The sequence below is a fragment of the Panthera pardus genome, unplaced genomic scaffold (assembly GCF_024362965.1).
Source record: "Panthera pardus isolate Hobbes unplaced genomic scaffold, ASM2436296v1 HiC_scaffold_24, whole genome shotgun sequence".
Lineage (NCBI taxonomy): Eukaryota > Metazoa > Chordata > Mammalia > Carnivora > Felidae > Panthera > Panthera pardus.
Genome location: NW_026526810.1, coordinates 105,151,859 through 105,179,365, shown reverse-complemented (window position 1 = coordinate 105,179,365; position 27,507 = coordinate 105,151,859). Strand labels below are relative to the sequence as shown.

At 38.4% G+C, this 27,507-nt stretch overlaps 1 protein-coding gene across 7 annotated transcripts in view; it reads right to left on the bottom strand.

The window, feature by feature from the left end:
• GARIN2 (golgi associated RAB2 interactor family member 2) overlaps positions 1 to 27,271 on the bottom strand; it is a 34,401-nt gene extending 7,130 nt beyond the window's left edge. For 6 of the 7 annotated variants that reach the window (XR_008417232.1, XR_008417234.1, XR_008417235.1 and 3 more), the window contains exons 1-7: positions 27,112 to 27,271; positions 17,716 to 17,879; positions 17,544 to 17,631; positions 14,162 to 14,324; positions 11,655 to 11,854; positions 10,197 to 10,731; positions 6,894 to 7,144 (exon numbers count right to left, since the gene is read on the bottom strand). Coding sequence is in view for 3 of the 7 variants with exons in the window: in XM_019451513.2 (XP_019307058.1) it covers positions 6,894 to 7,144; positions 10,197 to 10,731; positions 11,655 to 11,854; positions 14,162 to 14,320 (1,145 nt within the window). In the remaining 4 variants the exon portion in view is untranslated. The remainder of the gene's footprint in view (positions 1 to 6,893; positions 7,145 to 10,196; positions 10,732 to 11,654; positions 11,855 to 14,161; positions 14,325 to 17,543; positions 17,632 to 17,715; positions 17,880 to 27,111) is intronic. The other variant, XR_008417233.1, reaches the window with a different exon arrangement.
• Between the last annotated feature and the right edge of the window lie 236 nt (positions 27,272 to 27,507).

Sequence of the window (27,507 nt, the reverse complement as noted above, 5' to 3'; positions counted from 1 at the left end):
GATGCAAATAGGCAATAAAAAAAGAACCCATACTTGATTAAATTGGGGTTAAGAGGATTACTTGGAACCCACATTTGTTTTTTGCTTTGTTTTTCTTTCTTTGTCCCCAGTACAGTCAGCAGAGAGAGGAAGCTGAGAGACTGAAAGGCAGAACCTTGAAGAAATTGGGATTTGTTAACCTTCACGATCCTTTTTATCTGTTAAATTCTATGATTTTTGCCATTTATATAGGGATTCATTTTCTCATTGTTTCTAATAGTGATCATAATAGTTAAACAAATCTTTGCACCTACAGAACATTTTACATACTAAAAATTTAAGTTATCCTTATACTTTTTAATATTTTAGTTTTATTTATTTATTTTTTAGTTTTTTTATGTTTTGAGAGAAAGAGGGAGAGAGTAGAGGAGGGGCAGAGAGAGAGAGACGGGGAGAGAGAGAGAGAGAGACGGGGAGAGAGAGGGAGAGAGAGAGAGAGAGAGAGAGAGAGAGAGAGAGAGAGAGAATCCCAAGCAGGCTCTGCACTGTCAGCACAGAGCCAGATGATTTCAAGATGTGTGGTTCTCCTAAGGATCACCCTTATTCCTTTGCTTTCCTTGACCCCTCCTTGGCCAGGAAAAAAGGTTAAAAAGAAAGCCAGCTTTGAGTAATTAATCCTCAGTTGCTTAAGATATTTTTGAGTAAAGGTTTTTGGTGTTGTGCTTTTTTGAGCCAGAATAGCCAAATTTCTTTTATCTACACTATTGGAAATGAAATGAATTATTAGTGTTAATAATGACAATTTACTGGGCATCTAATGTGTCCCGAGATCGTTCCATACTTTTATTGCTCTATTTCTAAGAATGCTGCAACACACTCAGGTGCATTTACTGTTTCCATTCCGTTCCACTCCTTTAAGGAGTCCTCAGGATGTACTTATATTCGACTTCACCATGCTTTCTGTCATTCACTGTAGCAGTAGATTAAAATTACGTAAGAAACACGAACAAGTCTTGACCCCTTGCAGAAGAATGTCTGAACTCTATCCAGGACAAATGGCCTGATGCTTGTTTTTGAGAAGATTCCAAGGAGAAAGATTCTACAACCTCCAGAAATTAGTTCCGTTGTTTATTAATATCCAATCAGTAATATGCATTAATGCTTTTTTTATAGATTGGTTGATTGTCTGCTATATTGTTTTACTACATAATAAAGTTTTATTTGTAAACTGTTTAGTTAAAATAATTTTCAGTTTAAATCCACTTTTTAAAATTTAGCCTTTAAATTTGGACTTCCTCATATGCTGAAGATGGTAATTGTCACCTGTTCCCATTTTCTTCCTCAATTTAAATAGCCTTGATTTCTTTCCTGCATTAAAAAATATTTAAGTTTTGTGCCCCCCTCCCCACCCTGGGTTCAGTTTTTGGATAGTATAGTAGAAAGATTACTTCAGAGGTATAGTATCATCTTTCTACTGTATTCAATGTAAGTCAAAGCTATGTTAGATTTATGTTCAGTCTAATCTAGAATCTGAATCCTCCCTTCCATCTCTCCCTTTCTCTCTTTCTTCCTCCCTACCTTTCCTCCCTCTTTTAATCTATTCTTTTTTTTTTTTTTTTTGAGTAATTACCAAGCGCCTGGCATTGTGAAGTTTTTAATATCAGTTTATTTAATCCCTGTAACAACTACATGGTTAGTGTTATTTTCATTTTACAAATAAGGAAACTGAGACCTGAAAAAACTAATTTAACTTGCCCTAGAGGAGGCAGAATTTGAACCCAGGGTTGTCTGACTGCAAAGGTCATTGTCTAGCTGCTGTGTCTTCCAATTAATGCATCCTAGCATCAGTTTTGATTTTTAAATTATACATGTAATTAATTGTACAATAAAAGTTTAATGGAAACATCTATCAAAAGCTACAACAAATATTAATTCCTTTAATCACCAACAATGTCCAAACACTGTGGTTTCTTATCATCCTGTCTGCAGAAATAAAATACCATTGTATATACATTTTTCAGAATTTCACACTTCCAGTTTGCAGTTCCTTATAGTCATATAGGTCTTTTTATTGAAATTTTCTGATTCTTTTCCTAATGGGGACCTGCTGTTTCACTAAATTAACATACTATTTCCTGGTTAGCTATTCTTCTGCCAGGGGTTGTTTGGATTGCTTTCAGGTTTTAATTACAAAACAGTATGTTCAATTAAATTATTTTCTGTTTCAAATTACTTCTTTGCTACATGTTCCTTTAAGTCAAGGGGTATAACTATTTGTAGTGTGAATTGCCAAATCCCTCTGTAGAAAGTTCCCACCATTTACAGTGTCCCCATCAATATTAGATGTAGTTAACATCTAAACAAAAGCCAAATGGTAAATGCTTAACTTGTATTTCTTTAATTATTAGTGAGATTGATCCCTCACTAAGTGTTTATTTGTCTTCTGGAGTAAATGTTCTATTCATAACTTTAAACCATTTGTTAATTGGATCCTTCACAAATTTCCATCAGCTACTTATATATATGGAAGGTAAAACCTTTATAGATTATTTATTATTATTCTTTTTCCATTGTATTGTTATGTATTTATTAAAATGATTTTTTTTGGCAGATATTTATAATTGTTTTGCAATCAATCAACCTGAACTCTATTCTTTCAGAGCCCCACCTTGCTTTCAGATCTCTGTCCTTCCTCAGAGAAGCTTCCAGACCAGTATAAGATATCCTTCTTCCTCCTCAAATCACCCTCTGTTCTGTTATCCTATTTTTGTTTTGGGGTTTATTTTTGAAGCTTTTTTTTAATGTTTATTTTGAGAGAGAGAGAGAGAGAGAGAGAGAGCACACGCACATGCACGTGCAAGTGGGATAGGAGCAGAGAGAGGACAAAGGATCCAAAGTGGGCTTGGTGCTGATAGCAGCAAACCAATGTGGGGCTCAACCTCATGGACTGTGAAATTATGACTTGACAGAAATCAGAAGCTCAGCCGACTGAACCATCCAGGTACCCCGTTTTATTTTGTTTTTTAATGTTTATTTATTTATTTTGAGAGAGAGCGTGAGTGGGGGAGGGGCAGAGAGAGAGAGGAAAAGAGAGAATCTCAAGCAGGCTCCCAGCTGTCAGCACAGGGACTCAGTCTCACAAACCATGATCTCTCTGTGAGATCATGACCTGAGCTGAGATCAAGAGTCATACACTTAACCTGACTGAGCCACACAGGCACCCCTCTATTTTTGTATTTATCACAGCACATTCCAGCTGGCATAATGTATTTTATTTGTGTATTATCTAGATCCACTAGAATGAAACATCCTATAACTTATATTCACAGCTGTATCCCCAGTTCCTAGCACAAAGAAAGTGCTCAGTAAATATTTTTGAAAGAATGAACCAAACTTTGCCATTGAAAATTTCTTCTGTTGCTTCAAAGGACAAGAAGTGATGTTTCTTATGCAATTGAGGCAATTTCAACTGTTCCATTTTCTTCTAGCTTATTTTAGTTTTAAAATATTTTATTCTTTTGGAGTACCTGGGGGCCCAGTCAGTTGAGCGTCCAACTTCAGCTCAGGTCATGATCTCACAGTTGGTGAGTTTGAGCCCCCAGAGCCTGGCGCCTGCTTCGGATTCTGTGTCTCCGTCTCTCTCTGCCCCTCCCCTGCTCACTCTCTCTCTCTATCAAAAATAAGTAAACATTAAAATTTTTAAAAAATATTTTACTCTTTTCCCATCTGAAAATTTTTTTGTGGTACAGCATAAATCTCTGACATTTTGTAGAGTTTTGCTTTTTTTCATGTTTTTTTTTGAACCTCTATCAGTTTGACTCAGTTTTATTGTCTTAATGTCTATATCCTAAACTTTCTGATGGCCATTTAATTATAATACGGCTTAAGATTTTATACAACTGAATCCCTCGATATATTCCAGCCCCAAGTTTCCTTGAGATTCTTACTCTTCTCTTTTCCACATACTTTTTATATTATAATTTCTATGAGATAGCCTATTGAGATAATTGGTATTATATTAAATTTATAAATTAATTTAGGCTTTGTCATCTTTGTTGTCTTAAATATACCTACCCAGATAGAAAGCTTATTTTTCCTTATTGAAGTGTCTTTGGTTTCTGCCACTAGAGTTTTGTAATTCCATGTATACAGGTCTCTTATCACTCTCACTAAATATTTAATTTTTATTGCTGCTTTTGAAAAATACATTCTCTTTTGTCAATGTATTTTTGGTTTGTTAATAAAAATCATGAAACAAATGATATTTTGTGAGTTTATCTTCTAATCTGTGACTATCCTAAAGTTGTTTACAAACTAGTATTTTTGATGATTGTCAAGTTTTCTAAATATAAATTTCTATTTGCAAAGAGTGATTTTTAAAAATCTCATTTATTAATCATATTTCTTTGTCCTATTGCAATTGCTAGACTCCCTTAAATTATATTACATAGAAATGTTAATAAGGAACATCTTCAATTTATTCTAAGTTTTAAGTAGAACACTTCTATAATTTTTCATTAAAAACAATTTCTTCATTAAATTTCTTGGGGCGCCTGGGTGGCTTAGTTGGTTAAGCATCCAACTTCAGCTCAGATCACGATCTTGCGGGTTCCTCAGTTCGAGCCCCGCTCTGTGCTGACAGCTTGGAGCCTGGAACCTGCTTCAGATTCTGTCTCCCTTTCTATCTGCCCCTCCCCAGCTTGCACTCTGCCTCTCTCTCTCTCTAAAAAAAATTAAACATTAGAAAAAACCCCACAATGCTGTCTCTGGTTGGGAATAATTATTTAAAAAAAAATTTTTTTTTAATGTTTATTTTTTGAGACAATGCTAGAGACAGAGGGAGACACAGAATCTGAAGCAGGCTCCAGGCTCTGAGCTGTCAGCACAGAGCCCGACGCGGGGCTCAAACTCACGGACAGTGAGATCGTGACCTGAGCCAAAGTCGGATGCTTAGCCGACTAAGCCACCCAGGCACCCCTGCTCTTCCTTTAAATAATGACTTATATTTCCTTAATTTCATGCTAAGCGCTTGCTACATTTTGCCCGCTAAGATTCTATGAATTTAACATTTATTGTCTTAAGTAGGGATTAATCTAGAATTTTATTTCTTGTCAGTCTTTATAATCCAAACAAATTATTTGCTTCAAAAAATTAGGAGAACATAACATAATTTTTCTATATTTAAAAGAGAATTTTACATTAAATAGAGATATTTCTTAGAGTATCTAAAACCCTGTCCAGTAAAAGTCACAACTATGTTTTTCTCTTTCGTGGGAGCTCCTGGGTGACGTTGTTCTATGTTCTCAAGTTGTGACTATGCCAGTTTTGCCTCTTTGTATTTTTGTTAAAGTCATTTATTTAACTTAGGGTTTCAAAGCTATTAAAGAAAAGCTGTATGTAATATTTCTCAATAACATTTTACTATTGTTCTTGTTAGTTGATGATGACCTCTAAATTTCTAATTTTATTATTAAAAAAAAGTTGTCCAATGGTTTGCCTGTTTTGTCATTCTTTTTGAAGAACCAGCCAAACCCTGTGGAATGTCACATTACTAATAATTTTTCTCGTTTATTTATTTATTTATTTTTGGTTTGTTTTTGTTTTCCCTTGCTCCTTTTTTATATTTAAAAAGAATTTAGACAGGAGCGACTGGGTGGCTCAGTCACTTGAGTGTGTCCAACCCTTGACTCAGGTCACAATCTCCAAGTTTGTGGGTTCAAGCCCCACATCAGGCTTTGCACTGACAGTGCAAAGTCTGCTTGGGATTCTGTCTCCCTCTCTCCCTGCCCCTCCCCTGCTTGTTCCCTATCTCTCTCTCAAGATAAAAACAAACAAACAAAAAAGAATTTAGACATAGTTCATTACATTCCCTATTTTCAGTCTTGCTATTGTAAGCATTTAGACCTCTGTGTTTTTCTTTGGTTTCTTTTTAGTAGTTACTCTGAAATGATTGGATTAACTTTTATCTTTAGAATACATCAGTGTTCCCTCACATTCAGCTTGCAACTGTGTATTAAAATTATGAAAATATTTTTTTCAGGTTATTAACTTACTAGTTGGAAATGTACAAAAGCATGAGAAATACATAGAAGAGAAAATAGAAGTATAAAGATGAAAGAAAGAGTTCCCATAGTCTAACTCCAAACTGTGGACACTGATTCTATCCTGTATTCTTCAGCCACACACAGTTGATACCAGATAGACTCAAATGTGAACTGAAGGGTGTGAGAAGTTGATAGGGAAATAAAAATTTGACAAGGTTAAACTGAATGTGGATAATTTAGTTTTTTAAAAAATTTTATTTACTTTAAAAAATTTTTTTATACATTTATTTATTTTTATTCTTGAGAGGCAGAGAGAGACAGAGCACAAGTGGGGGATGTGCAGAGAGGGAAGGAGACACAGAATCCAAAGGAGGTTCCAGGCTCTGAGCTGTCAGCACAGGGCCCAATGCAGGGCTCGAACTCACAAACCGCGAGATCATGACCCAAGCCGAAGTCAGAAGCTCAACCGACTGAGCCATCCAGGCACCCCTAAATTTTTATTTATTTTTGAGAGAGAAAGAGAGAGAGAGAGAGAAAGAGAGAGATAGAGTATGAGCAAGGGAGGGCCAAAGAGAGAGGGAGACACCGAATCTGAAGCAGGCTCCAGGCTCTGAGCTGTCAGCACAGAGCCCATTGTGGGCCTTGAACTCACAAGCCGTGAGATCATGACCTGAGCCGAAGTTGGATGCTTAACTGACTGAGCCACCCAGGCTCAGTGGATAATTGAGAGTTAACGATGGCATCATTCAATTACATTGTATTTACAGCTGAGACTGTTCAGTAGCAAGGGCCAGAGTTGCGGGGACCTTAAAGCACACACTTACATTACTTCACGTCTTAGCATCCCTGACATTTCCCTGCCTCACATACCTGGATTCCTCAGCCTTGAGAGCTGTGTTGCTAAAATCAGTTGTCCTTATTTCAGATGTTCTAATAATGCTCATCCTTTTGAATGAATTTATGTCACTTTCTTCTGGAGTCAAAGTAGAATGAAAACATCGTTCACCTTCGAAAGTCAGTGTTACATTTGAGATGGTGACATGTTTTGAGGATTCTTTGCATTCATTCTTAATTTTTGTATCTCGTAGACACCCAGGTTTCAGAATGTTTTCCATTTTTTCCTTTGAAAATAATAAACAGCAGCAAATCAGGTAACAGAACGGTGTCACACAGAAATAGATGATTTCTGGAGCAATATCTAATACAGTAATCATGTCATTCGTATTAACTGAGTGCCCTCGAGTGCCTGGGCGCAGTAATGAGGGAATGACGCTTGGTGTTGTGTGGCCACTGAGGAGGCCAGGCGGGCATCAGAGGCTTCTAGTGTGGGACCTGACACAGCCCATTCAGAAGCTCTTGTGGTCAGGCACACCGCTGTCACCTCGCACGAGAAAACTAGTATTTAATTACAGCATTTCCTCTTTCTGAATTGTCGGGGCATGGAAGGTTGTCTAGAAATGCCTTGCCACCTGCTCTCCAATCTAATGTTGCTCTTTATTTAAGAGCATTTACCAGGCGACATGAGTTGGGAGGTTCACAATAAGACAAAAGCATTTATTTCTCGAAAGACTTAGAACCAATACCTAGAACTAATACTATAAAATCTCTCCTGTTGTCTTGATTTCTTGGTTTCTATTAATGCATCACCTCTCCTCACCACTCACTGTCTTCCTCAGAATCTGTCTCGGGCCTCAGAGGAATTGGTCAGTGGGTCCTAAGGACTCCGTCTGTCTGACATCCCTCATACCTGCACCCTCCTCCTCCCATCAGCACCGCCTAGTCCATCGCCTCTTCTGACTTCCCTCGAAAATAATACAATACTCTTCTTCCTTAAAGAAAACACGTTTTTTCCGTAACACATACTTACTGTAGAATATTTAGAAAATCCTGGAAGATATAAAGTGAAAGGGAGAATATTATTGTCTGCTTAAGGCCACTGGCCAGAAATAACTACTCCTATGGCACATGTCATTTAGTCTTTGTGCCCATTTATTTATTTTGTAAGTGTCTTCTTTGTGATAACATTTCAGTTCTATATCCTAATGATTTTATTAAAAGCATTCTCCTCATGTCATTAAAAATTGTGTAAAACTGCTTGAATTTTTTGAATTAAAAATTATTTCTATTGTAGGAAATAGAAAATTCAGAAAAGTGTAAAGAGGAAAATATTAATCCCAGAATCTAGAAATAAACTGCTGTTAACAGTATGACTTTCTCACCTTCTATTGTTTGTGAGCATGAAATGTATTTTCATGTAATAGGAATCATACTCACTTTTCACTCAACTTTTCCCAATCATGAAAATTTCTGCAAGAAAAATTTTTCCAACAATTTTAATAACTACAGAGTAGTCATTCATTTAATAGATATTTACTGACTGTCTATGGTCTTGCCTGATACTGTCGTTGCTCCTGAAAAAAATAAAGAAGGCACCTGTCTTTCGTAGATTTACATTAGTTTAGCAATTCCCCTGTGGTGGATATTTAGGTTACTTTCAAATTTTCGTTGTTTCATTTTTACCAACATGGTATAGATATAGTATAATTAACATCTTTACAGCTAAATCCTCATTCTTATTTCTGATTAATTCCTTAAGAAAGATTCCTAGAAATGGAGTCACTGAATCAAAGGGTATAAATATTTTTAGGTTCTTGATTCATAATGATTTCAAGAAGGTTTGGGCCAATTCTCATCCCTACCACAAACCTATAAGAATTCCAAGTTGACCACATCTTTACTAACACTGACTATTTTTCTTCTTCTTTAAAAAAAATTTTTTTAATGTTTATTTATTTATTTATTTAATTAATTTATTTCTTTTTTAACGTTTATTTATTTTTGAGACAGAGAGAGACAGAGCATGAACAGGGGAGGGTCAGAGAGAGGGAGACACAGAATCTGAAACGGGCTCCAGGCTCTGAGCTGTCAGCACAGAGCCCGACGCGGGGCTTGAACTCACGGACCGCGAGATCATGACCTGAGCCCAAGTCGGCCGCTTAACCGACTGAGCCACCCAGGCGCCCCGATGTTTATTTATTTTTGAGAGAGACAGAGAGGCAGAGTGTGAGAGGGGAGGGGCAGAAAGAGAAGGAGACACAGAATCAAAGCAGGCTCCAGGCTCCCAGCTGTCAGCACAGAGCCTGACACGGGGCTCGAACTCATGGACTGCGAGATCATGACCTGAGCCAAAGTTGGATGCTTAACTGACTGAGCCACCCAGTGCCCCTATTTTTATTTTTTTAATTAACAGTTTTATAGGTTATTTTTCCCCCAAGTTTGCATTCCTTTGATTACTAGTGAGGTTAAATTTTCTCCACGATATTTATTGCAGTTGCTTCTTCTGTAAAATATTTATCCTTGCCCTTTATGACTTTTCTCTTGTCGGCCCCATGGAGATTTTCCTCAGTAGTCCTCAAACTTCTCTCTTTATCTACATTCCATGTTACCGTCAGATTAACCTTTCTAAAAACACAGCTCCTTCACTCCCTCACACAGAGGTTTTTTACAGTTAAAGTTTGCCCAAAGAGCAAAGTCCACACTTCTTAATTTGGCATTCAAGGTTTGCAGACAACTTTCGAATCCTATATCCCAATATTTTCCGTATATATTATGCTCCAGCCAAACTGAACTAATTGTTCTTGGATATGGCTCTGTGGTTTTTCACTTTCTGGCTTTTTCTAAAGCAACTTACTTCTTTTGGTATTTTATTTTTCTATTTCCACCCTCACTTTTACCCACTGAAATTTCACCCCATCCTTCAATGTAGTGTGTACTTTTATATACATTTAAACTTTAAAATAGCCCTTACATATCAGTATCCTCGCTTTGGAGATGAGGAAACTGAGGCTCACACAGCTTCAATGGATTGGTCAAACAGATACGCAGCAGGGCAAGTTTCCAACCCAAGTCTTCTGACCCTGGTCCCAAAGTTCTTTCCATCCCACCACAGCTTTCTGATACTGGGTTAAATCTGATGGTAAGCATGGTCACGCCTCTTTCAGGATATGTCTTACAACTCCTTTATACTGGGGCTCAGGGATACTATCTCATTAAAATTACTCAGCACATTTCACAGCATTTTGATAATCAATGTCAAGGAGCTAACCAAGAAGGGCGATCTTGGTTATTACTCCTGTTCTTGATTATTAAGAATGAGTCTTCCATGTCACATACCTTTTCCTCTTGCTTGGCCCTTAGTATGTCATCGTTTTCAAACACCACTGTAACCTCCGAGTTGTTTGGGACATCACAGACATCCGTGACTTCTGTGACTTCTGTGACAATTTTTATATCTGGGGCCTCTGTGACCTCATTTTCTGGAACATCTGTGATGTCTGTGACATCGGTGACATCTGTGAATTCTGAGAAATCAATGCTTTCTATGGCATTTACAGGGTCTGAACATGTGTACATGTGCGGGGTCTGTATGGCTGCAAATGCTGCAATATCCATGATGTCCACTGAACCTGTGATATCTGTGCTATTGGTGATTTCCGAGAGGCTTGAGACTTCTGACAGTTTGGAAGCTTTGGCTTTCTCCTGATTCAAGAGGGAGATGAGTTCCACCCATTGACAAAATAGGGTGTCCTGTTTACATGCAGGGGCACAGAGCTGCAGGTAGTAGGCTCGACCACTGACCAGCTTTACTTTGAGGCGCATATTCTCAGCATCGTGCACAGAAAGAGTCACAAACTGTAGAGGGAGAAACCTGCGAACAAACACTAATGTCATCTGGAGGCCTGATTGGAGACCTGTCAAAAGGCCTTTCCTTTTATGTTGCATAGCAGTTGTGACAGTGAGGTTCAGGGAAACAGGCTTGTCTCCCAGACGGGCCTGGTTTGGGGCAGGCACAAGGTTGAACAGTACCTTCTTGTGGCCACCATGTTCCCAGGTCTGGTCCTTAGCTTTTGAGGCTTAAAACTTTGATTTTTAGTACATGTAACCAGGCTCCTGAGGGCCATCTCGCTCAAAGCATACTCCTAAGACTCTGATGAGCTTAAAAAATCAGAGTATCAACTATTTATCTTGAGAAGTTGTCCTACTTAGTTAATCCTGGAAAGCTGAGAGAGAAGTTGAGTGATTGCTCTAGGTCATACAGCAAGTTAGTGGCTTGAGACAAGACTAGAGCTAATCCTTTTTTTTTTTAAAAATTATTTATTTTTGGGAGAGTGCAAGTTGGGGAGGGGCAGAGAGAGCGGGACAGAGGATCCGAAGTTCTGCACTGACAGCAGCAAGGCCGATGAGGACCTGGAAGTCACGATCTGCAAGCTCATGACCTGAGCCGAAGTTGGACGCTCAACAGACTGAGCCACACAGGTGCCCCAAGACCAGAGCTAATTCTGATGGAGGCTGAGATGCTGGGCAAAGAAGGACATGCCCTAGAGAGGCAGTTTATTATGAATCTTCAGTTCCTGTTACTTAGGTTTAGTTTTTAAAAATTAACTACCTGTTTGACTGCCAGCTTGTCATAAGCTATTTTCCCAGACTTTGAGGACACGACTCTATCATGTGTCGCACAGTGCAAGTGAGATGCTCCCTTGGAGCAAATATCATTGGTGTTTCTATTTTCAGTTTCTCAGGGGTAAAGCATGTTTTCTGAGAGATCCTTAACCTCTTCCCTTTGTAACTCACCTGGTGAGCACCAGGTTCTCTGGAGAAGGAGATGTCAGGAGACTTTGAAATAGGGGTTCTGTATCTTTCTGGGCTTCAGGTGTCAGATGTGCCAGAAGCATCACATTGGGGGTCTTGTGGGTGCTACTGGAAGAGCAGATGCCTACAGTCACCCAGTTGGCTCGGTTGTGAAGGTAAATGGATTCACCTCTCCTATTAACCTAAGGTAGAGAACAGGAAGAGGAGTTTTGTGATAAAGTATATGGCCCCAACAACCTGGCTTACCTGAGCAGTGCAGAAAATAATGGAGAAATGAACCATGATGCATTTGTTCAATCACTTGTTGATGTGAAATCTTAGAAATATCACAGTGTGGGATGCCTAGGTAGCTCAGTTGGTTGAGCGTCCAACTTCAGCTCAGGTCATGATCTTGTGGTTCATGAATTCGAGCCCCACATCAGGCTCTGCTGACAGCTCAGAGCCTGGAACCTGCTTCAGACTCTGTGTCTCCCTCTCTCTCTGCCCCTTCCCTGCTCATGTTCTGTCTCTCTGTCTCTCAAAAATGAATAAACATTAAAACATTTTTTCAAAATAAAAGAAATATCACAGCGAATGGACGGACACAGTCCCTGGGCCATGGGGGTTCTGTCAGGGAAGGTGAACATTAAGCAAACATGTCACTAATCATTATTGCAAGAAGTATTCCCAAGTACAAGGTCAGGGTGCTGTGCTGTGAAGCATATAACAGGAGACTTGATTTAAGAGGAGATACAGGCAGTGGTGTGCTGGTAAATGTGTAACAACTATCTCTTGGAAGATATGCATATGATAATTACATATTTTACTGCTATAGAAGATGAGTAGCACAATTTACAAACAATGATATTTACAATTTTCTTCATTTTAAATTCAATATAGTCAATTGATTCTCACACAAGTCTTCACTGACCTTTGCCAAATTTTTATATCCATAACCTCAAGAGCATAAATAATAGTAAAATGTAGTAAAATAATAGGAATGATGAGGTTTGAGTATATAAGTTTATACAATCTAATTTTTAATAATGGCTGTGTTAAACAGTAGACTTGCAAACTTCCAGAACACTTAGCTGCTCCAGCACACCCTGGACACAGGGTCAGAGAAATCTCCCAGAGGAAGAGACCTCTCGCTGAGACCTGAACAATATGAGATAAACTGGCTGGACAGGAGAACTTTCCAGGCAGAGGAATAGCATGTGCAAAAATCCCCAAATCAAAGAATCTTGGCCAGTAAAAATCTCTGCCAGTTGGAAGATGAGAAGACTGAAAAGTGGCTAGACAGGGATGTGAAGGAAGCCAAAGAGGGGCAACACTTGGTTTCTCAGTTGTACGTTCTCAAAAAAAAAAAAAAAAAAAAAAAAAAAAAAAAATCACTTAAAAACAGATATACTCAGAAAAAGGTTGTAGCCCACACTATGGACCTACTCAAAGCCATGCCTGATTAACAGCATTCAGAATTCATCCAGTATTTGCCCCTCAGGGATGGTGCTCCAGCTCTGGGGTTAAATACTGATAAACCTAAACTGGTCATGGTGATTTCATCCCCTTGCCAATGCTTGCTTTCAGCAGGGGCATGTGACCCCCTCCTGGCCAATGAGACACAGCGGGGGCCTCCTGGTGGCTCTGGGAACAGTTTCTCAGCCCTCACAGAAAGTTGCTAGGATGAGAGCATTTCGTCTGTTTCTGGCAGCTGTCACCATCCTGTTTGCATGTAATGCCCTGAGGGGAGCCAACCTGAGGATAATAGAGCAAAAGGAGAGGACCAGGGTCCTCGATGACTCCATGCAAGGGAGCTGTGCTCTTTTACTTTGAGATCATTGTTCTTTTTTGTTTAAATTTGAGGCATAACCTGTGGCAACTTGCTGCCAAAGACATACTAACCTTGAGAGGTTGTGTATGTCGAAGGGAATAACTTACCCAGTTATGATATGGGGTGTGTCTGGTCTACAGGGCGCTATCTCTCCCTCCCAGTGTTCATTAGAGCTTGTGAAAGGTTATTGGAAAAGGGTGCAGGAGGAAGTGAGCTCTTGGTTTTGGGGGTAGATTCCTGTGGTTCATCGCTTACATACAATACCCAGTGCTCATCCCAACCAAAATTCATTTTAATACTCAGTCATGTCATACATTTTATTCTTTAAAATGTCTTCTAAATCTAAGAAAGGAGCCATCTGAATGCTTTCCTGTGGCGAGATGTTTGAATTCATTGTAATTCCTTCATGTCATTTTGGGAAGACATGATAGAATGACAATTATGGTAGAGTTAGAACAGAATTCCCGGGTGAGAGTTTGCTGGGAAAAATTGAAGTGAATTTTCCTTTAACATTATAATTATTTTAGGTTGGTTAAAGTTCCAAAACTATTCCCTTTAACTGTCTCATGCAGTCCTTTATCACATTTAAAATAATTCTCCTCCCAATCTTTTCAGTTTCTTTGAGAAAATTAATTACTGAAGTTATTGGAACTTAATTCAGGGCTCAAATATGATTTACCTGGATAAAACTGCTCTCTAATATGGGAGGAGATACAAAAGGGGCATACTCTCCTCCATTCAACATATTTTGAAGATCTCCTGCATCTTGGAAGGGTGGGATGGAGATGGCATCTTGCTTATTGATCCTTGTGGTAGAGTTCCTATTGTTCTTCTTCATGGTGCTCACTCACAAACATCAGAGAGTCGAGGGGATAGGAATACAATGAACAGATACAGAGAAAATTTAATATGATGAAGTTGCCTCACTTACTTATTAATTCAACAAATTTTATCAACATCTATGATATGCCAGTCACTGCTTTGGGCATTGGTGATACATCTGAACACGATTGAGAAGATCCCTGTCCCCATGCAGCTTACACTCTATAGGAAGAATAAGCAACTTAAAAAAAGAAAAAAAAAAAAGGATACTGGATGATTAGAGCTCTCAAGACTCTAGAAAAGATCCATGTAACAGAAAATGCCTGGGGAATGGGGCTGGCAACACTTATTTATTTGGGAAAGTTAGGAAAGGGAAAGAACCTCTCTAGGAGGCCTTGAAACACACACACCACATCCCCCAAACCATTATGTTCTGTCTTCCTAATTAATAGTACCACTCCTCCTGCCATCATGAAGAGTTCTCAAATCCTTTTTTGTGAAAACTGTATCAAAACTACACTACACTGAGAACGTCTTTTCCTGACTATTCACCCTTGACTGATCCTTAGCTCTTGGATGAGGATTTCTAACCAATGACTGTTGTCTATCTCCTCTGGTCTCTCGTTCTGGCTCTCTCCCCAGAAACTGCTTCAACAAAGAAAAATGGCTATACATCATTGGATTTCACCTCTTATCTACCAGAAATGACAGAATTCCAGGAAGGGAACATGGTCTCAGAATGTAATTCTGTTCGTATTTTCAAAAGATCACCCTTCCCTTTTCACAAATTCCCTGCCAGTTAGAGGAAGGTTCCTTAACCAGCAAGCTGCTTATGTGTTCTGCCTCAGGTGTATAGTTCCACCTCAGTCCTTCCTCAGAGACTCTTTTTTTCCCTTTTGCTCAAGTGAAGGGGTAAGTAGTGAACGTGTCTTGCTGCTGTCCCAGCCAGGGTCATGGGATGCAGACACCACTGCTACATGACATCCCATTAAGCATATGAGTGGGCATGGGAATTCCCCATCAGACCTTCTGCTGGTGGCAACTCAATGCCTCCCTTCAACACATCTGTACATGAACATGGGGAAAGTAAAAAGAGTCTGGAAAAGCAAGGAAGTAAAACAGTCTAGAGTGAAGCCAAAATGGAAAAAGAATGAGAAAGAAAGAAACAGCATTAAGGGGATAAAAGGGGAAAGAGATAAAACCACCACCACCACCACCACCACCACCACCACCACCACCATCTAAAACAGAGAGGATGGGAACTAAGCCCCCATACCAGGATTCAAACCCTCATAGTCTGACTGGAGGAGCTTATGCCACTGTCCATGGTTCAATTTTGCCTTGAGTGCTTGGAAAGCAAGGACTTGGCAAGAGTTGGCAAGGGTGAGAGGGGTCAGGATAGGTCAGGACAGATGGAAAAGAGGAAAAAGAGGGAGCACCAAAGAATACAGAAGACGTCCTTCTTCCTATTCCCTTTTATTCCTGAACAATTTTGTCTTCAATCCATTAGCTGGGACAAAGAGAGGCAGGAATCTGTACTTGGGTGAGTGGGGAGCCTTGGCTCAGAACCCAAAGGAGGCAAGAACACCTCTGTTGTCAGGATAAGGGGAGTACAGTGTAAGAAATCAGAGCCTAGCATGGTGAGGAGGGTGTCTGAGCAGGAGAGAGGATGGTAGAGGAGGAGGGTAATTGGTTATATACAGGGGAATTGGTCAAATAAAATAGGAAAACTTGAGAATCTATACTGATATAAATAAATGAATAAATTACAAGTTTGGTGAGGAACAGAAATTTACATAGCTCAAAGTACCTTCCACCAGCATACTTACTAATTTTCAAGGAGGAAAAAGTAACTTTACATTGAAGAAGCCGTGCAGACACCATCATAGTGGAGTGGTGAATGAACAACATCAGTAACGGGACAAATCAAAATGGTGCATTATCTTATAGGATGCAATGAGGGCACAGAGCATTCCCTTGTGATATTCCTCCCAAAGATGCATGACCCAAATCCAACCATTAGGAAATATCAGACAGAGCCAGTTAGAGGGATATTTGACAAAATAATTGGCCTGTGATCTTAAAAAATATCAATGCAAGTCAAAGTCAAAGAAAAGACTAAGAAACTTTTTCAGACTGAAGGAGACTAAAGAGACATGATAACTAAATGCAATTGTGATTCTTAACTGGCTAGGCAGCCCATTATTGGGACAACTGGTAAAATTTGAATGGGGTCTCAGGATTAGATGATGGTAATATGCAACATTCATGTTCTGATTTTGATGGTTAAATTTTGGCTCTGGAGGAGAATACCCTTGATGGTAAGAAACACAAACTGAAGTATTTGGAGGTAATAGGGCATCAAGTTGGCAAACTACTCTTAAAAGATTCAGGAGAAAAAAGACCTTTGTAGTGTACTTGCAATATTTCTGTATGTTTGTGATGTTTTAAAGATATTAATAGAAATAATACTACAAGGAAAGAGGAAGTAAAAGGTATAGAGAAGAGGATGGGGGGTGTAAAAGAAGATCTAGAGAAGATGGACAGGTTCTGAGGGTTAGAGTGCAAAAAGGCTTTATTTAGCCACGGTTTCTTAGAAAAGACCTTTGCAACAACAGTGGAAGGACCCTTATAGTGATTGGATGGTAGGAAAAAAGCACCTAAAGTCTCATTGTCATCTACGTTTTCTCTCTTTCATGACTTACCCAACAGCACAAAGCATTTATACTATCATCACTTTGTTGAAAGACAGTGAAACTGCCTTAACAGAGACAGAGGACACAGCAAGTGATCAAAACATCAACTGGATTCTTTGGGGCCTAAATATATGGGGGATCTTCTGGAACATGACAAGAAATCATTACAAAAGAGCATTTTTGGATGAAAGCAAGGTATAATGGAGGAAAGAAGACAAAGGTCAGCAACCCTTTGGGTCAGGGTGACAAGCAAAATCACAGCAGTTGTTCACCCTCCATTTTCAAGAACAGCTGTGATTTCTTACACTTATCTTTCTCAGCTCAAACTCTCTCTTCATGTTCTCCCTCTTGAGTTCATGTGTCTCCCTCTTGAGATCTAGAAAAGCAGCATTCTTGGTCCACTGAGTTTCCAGAAGAGGAAAAGAGGCAAAGACAGCTTGGAAAGGAGAGGAAAGGAGACAGAATGGAGAGAGAAAGGGAAGGAGTGTGTGTGACGATGTAGAGCTTAATATGGTCTCATTAGTATGCATCAACATATCTCACCTTAACTCAGGGCCAAGCCACAATCCTCTCTCCAAGACGAAGGTTTTAACTCATTTCAGTCTGGGTTTCCTCCTTTTCATGGTGAAGTCTTTTGTGAAGGAGACAAAAATAGAAAATAAAGTGCATACAAAGGAGGAAAATTTCAGTACAAATCCTTACTTTTATTTCATACCTGAGAGGTCCATGCCTTAGAAAGAGTTTTCCTAACGAAGCAAGGTGGGTGAAGTGCTCAGAGGGCTGCTGTTTATATCTGAGCTGAGCTGTTGTCAATGATTCTAATCATGGTCTTTTGGTGAGTGGAACCAGACAGTCACGAGTTCATAGCTCATGGTTGACCTGAAATTGCCAAATGGTAAAATCCTGGGCTCTTAAAGCAAGTAAGATATTTGATAATGTGACAAAGGAAGTAATATAGACTCAAATAACTATTGTACAATGGAGGGTCATAAGAAACCTGAGTTATTTTCTTCCCATAAAAAGCCAGAGTAGCCTATATTACTAACTTTCCAGCTCACTATTTTGTCACTTGTGTATCGTTCTCCATATTGTGCTTGCAGTCACTACAGACAATACTTTTTTCTCTCTGTAAAATTCTGATTTAAATAACCCCTTTAGGAATACCTGGACAAGGTAAACCACAACCATAATAACTACAGAACTCAATGCCATAGGCCAGTGTGGAAATTGGTATAACTGGGACTGTAAAGGATTCTGGAGTCAGACACATCCACGTTCATACTCGGGCTCTGTTGCCTACTTTTGTGGCCTTGGGCATGTTACTTAACATCTCTGAGCTCAAATTTCTCATCTATAAAATGATGATAAAACTACTTAACTCAATAGAGTGATGTATAGGAAACACTGAACACCATGGCTGTCACATAGTGAGCACCTGAGAGCTTATATTGGTCTACTGACACCTGTCCCTCTGTCAAAAAGTATAATTTACTCAGCATTTGCTGCCCTGGGTTCCCTCTTGCTCACTTATAGTTTCATATTTCCCAAGTTTCATTCATTCTAAGAAACATTTTTCCTCAGCTTAACTCTGAAATGGAATGTTCCTTGTGATCACTCAGCTGGTGGTGGTGGTGGTGGGGGGGAATTGCATGGTGGTTGTTATTTGGCTGCATATGCGCAAATTTAATTATGGTTATTCATGTTAAATTATGTACATTTATTGTACTACATGGGTTGCATTTAATTGTCATTTAAAATGTGTTTCTAAATCAAAAGATACTTCTGGACAAATGAAAATGAAAACACAATAGTCCAAAATCTTTGAAATTTTGCAAAAACTGATCTAAGAGGGAAGATTGTATAGGTCTACCTCAAGAAGCAAGAAAAATCTCAAATAAACAACCTAACCTTACATTTACAGCTAGAAAAAGAACAACAAACAAAGCCAAAGCCAATAGAAGGAAGGAAATAATAAGTATTAGAGCAGAAATAAATGAAATAGAGACTAAAAAATCAATAGAACAATGAAGCCAGGAGCTGGTTCTTGGGAAAGGTCAACAAAGTTGATAAAAATTTAGTCAGACTCATCAAGAAAAAAAAAAGAGAGAAGACTCAAATAAAATCAGAGATGGAGGAGAAAGAATAACTAACAGCAGAGAAATACAAAATATTATAACAGAATATTATGAAAAATTGTATGCCAACAAATTGGAAAATCTAGAAGAAAAGGTTAAGTTCCTAGAAACATATCATCTTGCCTAACTGAATCCTAAAGCAATAGAGGAACAGACCAATTACTAGCAATGAAATTGAATCAGTAATCAAAAAAGTCCCAACAAAGTTCAGGGCCAAATGTCTTCACAGGCAAATTCCACCAAACATTTAAAGGAGAGTTAAAATGTATTCTTCTCAAGCTTACCCAAAAAATAGAAAAGGAAAGAAAACTTCCAAATTCATTTTATGAGGCCAGCATCACCCTGAAAACCAACCAAAGATACTACAAAAAAGAATAAAGCTACAGGCCAATACCTCAGATGAACATAGATACAAAAATCCTTAACAAAATATTAGTAAACCAAATCCAACAACACATTAAAATTATTCACCATGATCAAGTGGTGTTTATTCCCGGGATGTAAGTGTTGTTCAATATTCACAAATCAATCAGTGTGATACATCACATCAATAAGAGAAAGGATAAAAACCATATGATCATTTCAAAAGATGCAGAAATAGCATTTGACAAAGTACAACATCCATTCATGATAAAAACCCTCAACAAAGTACGTTTAGAAGGAACATACCTCAGCATAATGAAGGCGATATATGAAGAACCCCAGTTAATTTCATAATTAATGGTGAAAAACTGAGAGCTTTTCCTCTAAGATCAGGAACAAGACAAGGATGTCCACTGTTACCACTTTTATTCAACATAATACTGAAAGTCCTTCCCACAGCAATCAGACAAGAAAAAGAAATAAAAAGCATCCACATTGGTAAGGAAGAAGTAAAATTTTCACTACTTGCAGATGACATGAGACTATAAATACAAAACTCCAAAGACTCCAAAAACTACTCCAAAACTCCAAAAACTACCAGACCTGATAAATGAATTCAGTAAAGTTGAAGGGTACAGACAGAAGTCTGTTGCATTTCTATACACTAATAATGAAGTAACAGAAAGAATTTAAGAGAACAATCCCATTTATAATTGCACCAAAAAGAATAAAATACTGAGGTAAACTTAACCCAAGAGGTGAAAGATTTGTTCTCTGAAAAGTATAAAATGGATGAAAGAAACTGAAGATGACACAATCAAATGGAAAGGCATTCCCCGCTCATGGATTGGAAGAATGAATATTGATAAAATGTCCACAATGTCCAAAGCAATCTACATATTTAATGCAATCCCTATCAAGATACCAATATTTTTCACAGAACCGGAATAATCCTAAAATTTGTGTGGAAGCACAAAAGACCCCAAATAGCCAAAACTACATTGAAAAAGAACAAAGCTGGAGGCAATACATCCCGGATTTCAAGATACACTGCAAAGCTAGTAGTAATTGAAATCGTATGGTACTGGCACAAAAATAGACACATAGATCAATGAAACAGAACTGAGAGTCCAGAAATAAACCCACACTTTTATGGTCAATTAATCTACAATATACAGTGGGAAAAAGATAGTCTTTTTAACAAATGGTATGAGGAAAACTGGATACTACATGTAAAAGAATGAATCTGGACTACATCTTTATGCCATATACAAAAATAAACTCAAAATAGATTAAAAACCTAAATGTGAACCTGAAACTATAAAATTACTTTAAAAAATAGGAAGTAATTTCTTTGACATCAGCTGTAGAAATACTTTTCCAGATATGTCTCCTCTGGCAAGGGAAACAAAAGCAAAGTTAAACTATCAGGACTACACCAAAACAAAAAGCAAAAAACAAACAAACAAACAAACAAAAACAAAAATAAAAACAAACACAAACCCAAACCAACCCCTCCCTTCCCACCCCAAATCAACAAAACAAGGCAACCTGCTGAATGGAAGAATTTATTTGCAAATGATATATCCAATAAGATGTTAATACCTAAAATATTTAAAGAATTTATACACCTCAACACACACACACACACAAAACCCAATTAAAAAATGGGCAAAGGACTTGAATAAACGTTTTTCCAAAGACATTCAGATGGCCAACAAACACGTGAAAAGATGCTCAACATCAGTAATCATCAGAGAAATATAAATTAAAACTATAAGGAGATATAACTGTACATGTGTCAAAATGGCTAAAATAAAAAAGACAAGAAATAACAAGTGTTGGTGAGAATATGGAGAAAAAGGAACCCACATGCACTGTTGGTGTGAATGCAAATTGGTACAGGCACTGTGAAAAACGGTATGGAGATTCGTCAAAAAATTAAAAATAGAATTACCATTTGATTCCACTAATGAGTATTTTTACCCAAAGAAAACAAAAACAGTAATTCAAAAAGGCATATGCACCTTTATGTTTATTGCAGCGTTTTTTACAAAAGTCAAGTTGTGGAAGCAACCCAAGTGCCCAATGATAGATGAATGAATAAAGATGTATATGTATATATACAATAGAATATTACTCAGCCATAAAAAAGAATGAGATCTTGCCCTTTGCAACAACATGGATGGACCTAGAGGGTATAATGCTAAATGAAATAAGTCACTAGAGAAAGACAAATACCATATGCTTATATGTGGAATAATTTAAGAAGCAAAACAGACAAAGAAAACAAAAAAGCAGATTCTTAAATATGGAGACCTGGTGGTTGCCAGAGTGAGGTGAATAGGGGGATGGATGAAATAGGTGATGGGGATTAAGAATACACTTATCTTTTTTTTTTTAATTTTTTTAAAAAAATCTTTATTTTTGAGAGAGCGAGACAGCATGCGAGCAGGGGAGGAGCAGAAAGAGGGGGACACAGAATCTGAAACAGGCTCCAGGCTCTGAGCTGTCAGCATAGAGCCTGACGTGGGGCTTGAACTCACCAACCGTGAGATCATGACCTGAGCTGAAGCTGGACACTCAACCAACTGAGCCACTCAGTTGCCCCTCTTTTTTTTTTTTTTTTTTTAAGTTTATTTATTTATGAGAGAGAGAGAGAGTGTGCGCGGGGTAGGTGCAGAAAGAGAGGCAGAGAGAGAATCCTGAGCAGGCTCTGAACTGTCAGCACAGAGCCTGACACGGGGCTCGATTTCACAAACTGTGAGCTCATGACCGGAGTTGAAATCAAGTCAGGTGCTTAACTGACTGAGCCACCCAGGCATCCCAAGAATACACTTATCTTGATGAGCACTGAGAAATGTATAGAATTGTTGAATCATTATATTGTACACCTGAAATATAACACTGTATATTAATTTATACTTGGATAAAAATAAAATGTGTTTCTAATGATAATCTGAAAACATTTTGTTGATACCTTCTGATGTGGTCAAGAAAGTTCCAGTATAAAACTTGCAGAAGACCTGTCAGAGTTTAGGAAGAAGTTCCCAGAGGCTGGAGTGGAGCACTCTTAAGAAATGCACAGAGGATGACAGAATAGAGTATGACAGACATTGTGTGGAAAACTTCTAAGTAATGAGAAAGCATTTAATTGTGTAATTAGCAGCATTTTTTTTTCTTTCTCCGTGGTCCATAACATAATGGATATAATAATTGATGGATCTTAGATCTGATGAAATGCAGTAGTCAACTTCTGCTCATCCAGAAGTGAGTGACAAAGTGCACATTAAAAAAAAAAAAATCACTCTAAGAAAAGTGACAACTTGCAATGTCTACGGTTAGCAAATTCACGATAATCTGTGGATTCTCTGTGGTCACTAGGACTAGGGAATGCCCCTTCCAGCAGTCATTTATGTGGTCCCCAGGATCCCTTTGATGCCAGAACCTGAGGGTGCAAGTGTAATTGTGAAATTAGGGACACAGAGAAGGAATTTGCAGTGAATTTGCAGCCACACTGGGCCTTGCCCTTCTCATCCCTTTTGAACTCTGGAACAAAGAGGAGATCAGCTAAGGAGCTGAAAACGGAACAGAATCTTTTATCTTCACCTGTGTGGTGTTCGTTTCTAAACATTTGTTCCAGAATTGTTTTGACACTTTTGGATCATGTGTATAGATGGTAAAAATAAATGTGTGAATTTTAACTGGTTTTGTTGTAATTGTCATTCGAGATTACCAATCTGTCCACCACAAACCCTGCCCACACCTCTCCCATTATCCTGGTCATGAGCTGAGACTGCACTGTTCTTGAGACATATGAATTGTTCTATGAAACCAATTTTGGCTAACCACACACACCACCACACATTTTGTCAAAGATCCCAAAGCATAATCATCAACTGTTAAATTAACTATTTAGGGGCGCTTAGGTGACTCTGTCGGTTAAGCGTCCGACTTCAGCTCAGGTCACGATCTCATGTTCGCGAGTTCAAGCCCTGTGTCGGGCTCTGTGCTGACAGCTCAGAGCCTGGAGCCTGCTTTGGATTTTGTGTCTCCCTCTTTCTCTGCCCTGTTCACACTCTGTCTCTCTCTTAAAAATAAATAGACATTCAAAAAATTTAAAGAAGACCCTATTTAGTAGGTTTACTCTCAATATCTGGAGATAGTACTACAGTTTTGGTATATATATCTTTTTAGTTTTATAAATATATATTTATATAATATGTAAAATACACAATGTTGTATGTTAGACATATACATTGTGTGTTACATATAATACATATTAATATTTTCCTATAACATTAAATATTTTAAAAGCAGGAGTTACCAATCATGGTGTGGACCTATTTGGAACATCACAATCTTCTGTAAGATATACCAAAATTAATTGTGCCCAGTGGCTAAGCTGATGCTTGAGAAATGAGTTTCTCTTAAAAAGCAGTAGATAATTCATGGCCCTCACTCTGATAATTCCCTGTGCTCTGCTGTACTTTCCTGTGGGAAGACCAGAACAGCCTGATAGCTCATAGCCCCCAGCCCTCTTATCCAATTAGCAACCCTTACTGAGATATTGTTATTAATTACGATGATTCAAAATAATTCTAATTTGTGTGGGCTGGGCTCTTCCAGGTATTTTTGTTCTCTTAATAATTTTACTTATGGATCAGTTTCTAATATAGCTTTATTGAGATATTGAGATATAATTTACATAGTATCAACTTCACTCATTTCAATGATTTTTAGTGTATTTACAGAATTGTACAGCCATCACCATAATCTCACTTTAGAACATTTCCATTATTTCCATGGATACATTTTTTTCCCCTCAGAAAGTTTTACACTTATTTGTTTTTGAGAGAGAGACAGAGCACAAGTGGGGGAGGGGCAGAGAGAGGAGGAGACAGAATCCAAAGCAGGCTCCAGGCTCTGAGCTGTCAGCACAGAGCTTGATGCGGGGCTCGAACTCACAAACTGTGAGATCATGACCTGAGCTGAAGGCGGATGCTTAACCGACTGAGCCACCCAGGCGCCCCTCCATGGATACATTTTTAATAAGGATAAATGTAGATAACGAAGTATAAATTCCTATGCATTTATGCTTCTCTTGCGTTGCCCTGTGACCACTGCAGTTTAGAGAATGATATGACCACAATCTTTATGATGAGAAATCTGAGCAGAGAGATGTTGCAAGTGAAATTTGCAACAGTGTTACTCATATTAATGAGTACACCATTTGTAGATTCTACATAAATATTTTAAAAATAAAGCAAGGCTTATTTATGCAAATTCTTTATGGAAGTTTATACTATCTTGCTTTATTAACATTACATGTACAATAAAGGTCTGCAGTATAAAACTCATAAATAAAAAGTAAATTTTAGTATTAAAAAAGGTTGATCACATCAAAGGGCCAGTGAATGTATATGTTATAGAATTACAATAAATAGGTTTTGAATGAATGTGTGAAATAGAGCAGAGAAACAAAGCAGACTTGCTATAGGGCATCAGGGGAACCTGGCTTCATTTCACATATACACAGAATCTTTTGTTATAACTTGTTCTACAAGGATTGTGTATTCATTTTCACAATCACAGTTTATGTTTTTGTGATAATTTATGCCTTTCCCTAGGCTCAATAAATGTTTTCTACATCTAATTAAGCAAGTATTGTACGGGGAGAGCGTGTATAAGGGTTTTAACTGTGTTACAGAGCGTGAAGGAATCTAATTGTATTTGAGATGGACCCTAACTTATCCTGTCACAAGCAGATTCTTTACATTCTTTGTTATTTCTTTTAATTAGTGCCCCCCCCCCATCCTCTTTTCTCTCTTTTGGCTTTAACCGGATGAAGATTAATTCAGGAGATAGTTACAAAAGGTTGCGTTTTTCTGGAGAATTACAATATGACTGTCATTTGAAAAAGCACTGTTGGCTACTTTTAGTAAAAAGAAAAGGTAGAGAGATTCCATATTAAATTGGATTACAAATCAGAAACCAATGCCAGCAGTTTAATGGGGACATGAAACACAGAGAGGCAATGAGCTGTATATATTTCAGGGATGGAACTTCAGCTTTGCTCCAGACTTCCCATGACATCACCAGGCTTCCTTCTCTGGGTAATGTTTCAAGATGACCAAGGCCCTATTAGGGCTAAGAATAGTGTGGATATGAAGTATATTCACCTGTGGGCAGTGGTGGAATGTCTTGATTTTCCCAGGAATGAGTGAAGTCACTGTGAATTTTGTGGACTGGTGACAGTTTGACTTTAATGGAAATTGGGAAAGGGAGGGAGCAGGAGTCTGGGAGCCAACATGGAAATGTTTTCAGGGCCTTTTCTGATCACTTAATTTGGAAGGGTGTCTATAATTGTTTGCTATTTACCATTCCCATTTGATCTTTTCCCACTGGTAGTCTATTATAAAAAATTTTCCAACCTATAGCAAAGTTTTAAGAATTCTATAGTGAGAGGTGCCTGGGTGGCACAGTCGGTTGAGTGTCCCAACTTCGGCTCAGGTCATGATCTCATGGTTCTTTAGTTCAAGCCCTGAGTCGGGCTCGCTGCTGTCAGTGCAGAGCCTGCTTCAGATCCTCTGTCTCCCTCCTCTCTGCACCTCCCCTGCTCATGCTCTCTCTCTGGCTCTCTCAAGAATAAACAAAACCAAACAAAAAGAATTCTATAGTGAACGCCCTTATACTGACCACCTAGATTATCTTGCCTTTTCTTCTTTGTGCGTTGTTTCTCATCTGTAATTACATAAAAGCTCTTAAATGGCAGTGTTTACCCATTACTTGTTCTCTGGGGTACTTGTGCTTTCAGGTTGGTTCTTCATAGCACTTTGAAGCATAACATCTGCTTAGACAGTTTTTTTTTAAACATTCTTAACACACTAGTAAACATATTTTTAGGATTGCTGCATCACAATTCTATGTTGCAGATCTGGTCACACCTTTGAGAAGGTTGGACTGTTGTGGACCCCATTCTCCCCATGGGGCCCCCAGCTAATCGTTCAGCTTTGAACAGGAAAGCCCTGTATTCTGGATCTTCTCTCCCATTTGAATAATGAAAAGTGACTGTCTTTCCAAAAGTTCATTCAATTCTCACTCAATGAAAGAAAATTGGGGTAATGGTTTGGAAAACCAAAATTAATTAATTAATTAATTTCAAAGTTTATTTATTTATTTTGAGAGAGACAGAGCAAGTGGGGGAGGGGCAGAGAGAGAATCCCAAGCAGGCTCCGTACTGTCAGCACAGAGCCCCACGCAGGGCTTGAACTCACGAAGCCGTGAGATCATGACCTGAGCCGAAACCAAGAGTGGGACACTTAATAGACTGAGCTACCCAGGTGGCCCAGAAAACCAAAATTTAAAAACAATTAGAAAACTTGCTTTCATTTTAACGCAAATTCTCAATGAAATTATTTTTAAGAAATATTCAGTAGCTAGAGTTAAGTCTCTGAGCTTTCCTGCTGTTCTGGTTGCAGTATAAGACATGAAACTAGAAGGAAAAGAGGAAGATGGAAAGAAAATAGACATTTTTGCCCTTGAAGTACTTGAATTCATTCAAGTACTATCCATTTCCTTCTTCCTCAGGTTCGCACTGAAATTGTACTTACATAGATGTGAGGCTGAAATAGATCTCTGGAGATCTCTTGGATGTCTAGTAGCAGAATAGTCTCCAAACAGCAGGTTTCCAACTCTTTTCACATTTCTTTGTCAGAAGGTGTTTATGTCTACCAGGCAGGCAACTAACCACTTAGTAAAAGAAGCAGAGGAGGCCAGGCTGCTCTGGGCATTGTTCTATTGCTCCTGCATCACAATGTGTTGACATAGTCTCTGAAGTAAGAGAAGAGCCCTGGGAAGGAGCAGCCCTGAACGTCAGCCGCTGAGATCAAGTGTGGCCAGCATTCCCACTGGCAGCTGGGGAGCGGTACTTCTGGTTGTCTGTGAAGTTTACAGAGGCTTCTTTGGAGAAAAAAGTCAACTTAGCAGTAGAATCACCATGGAAAAGA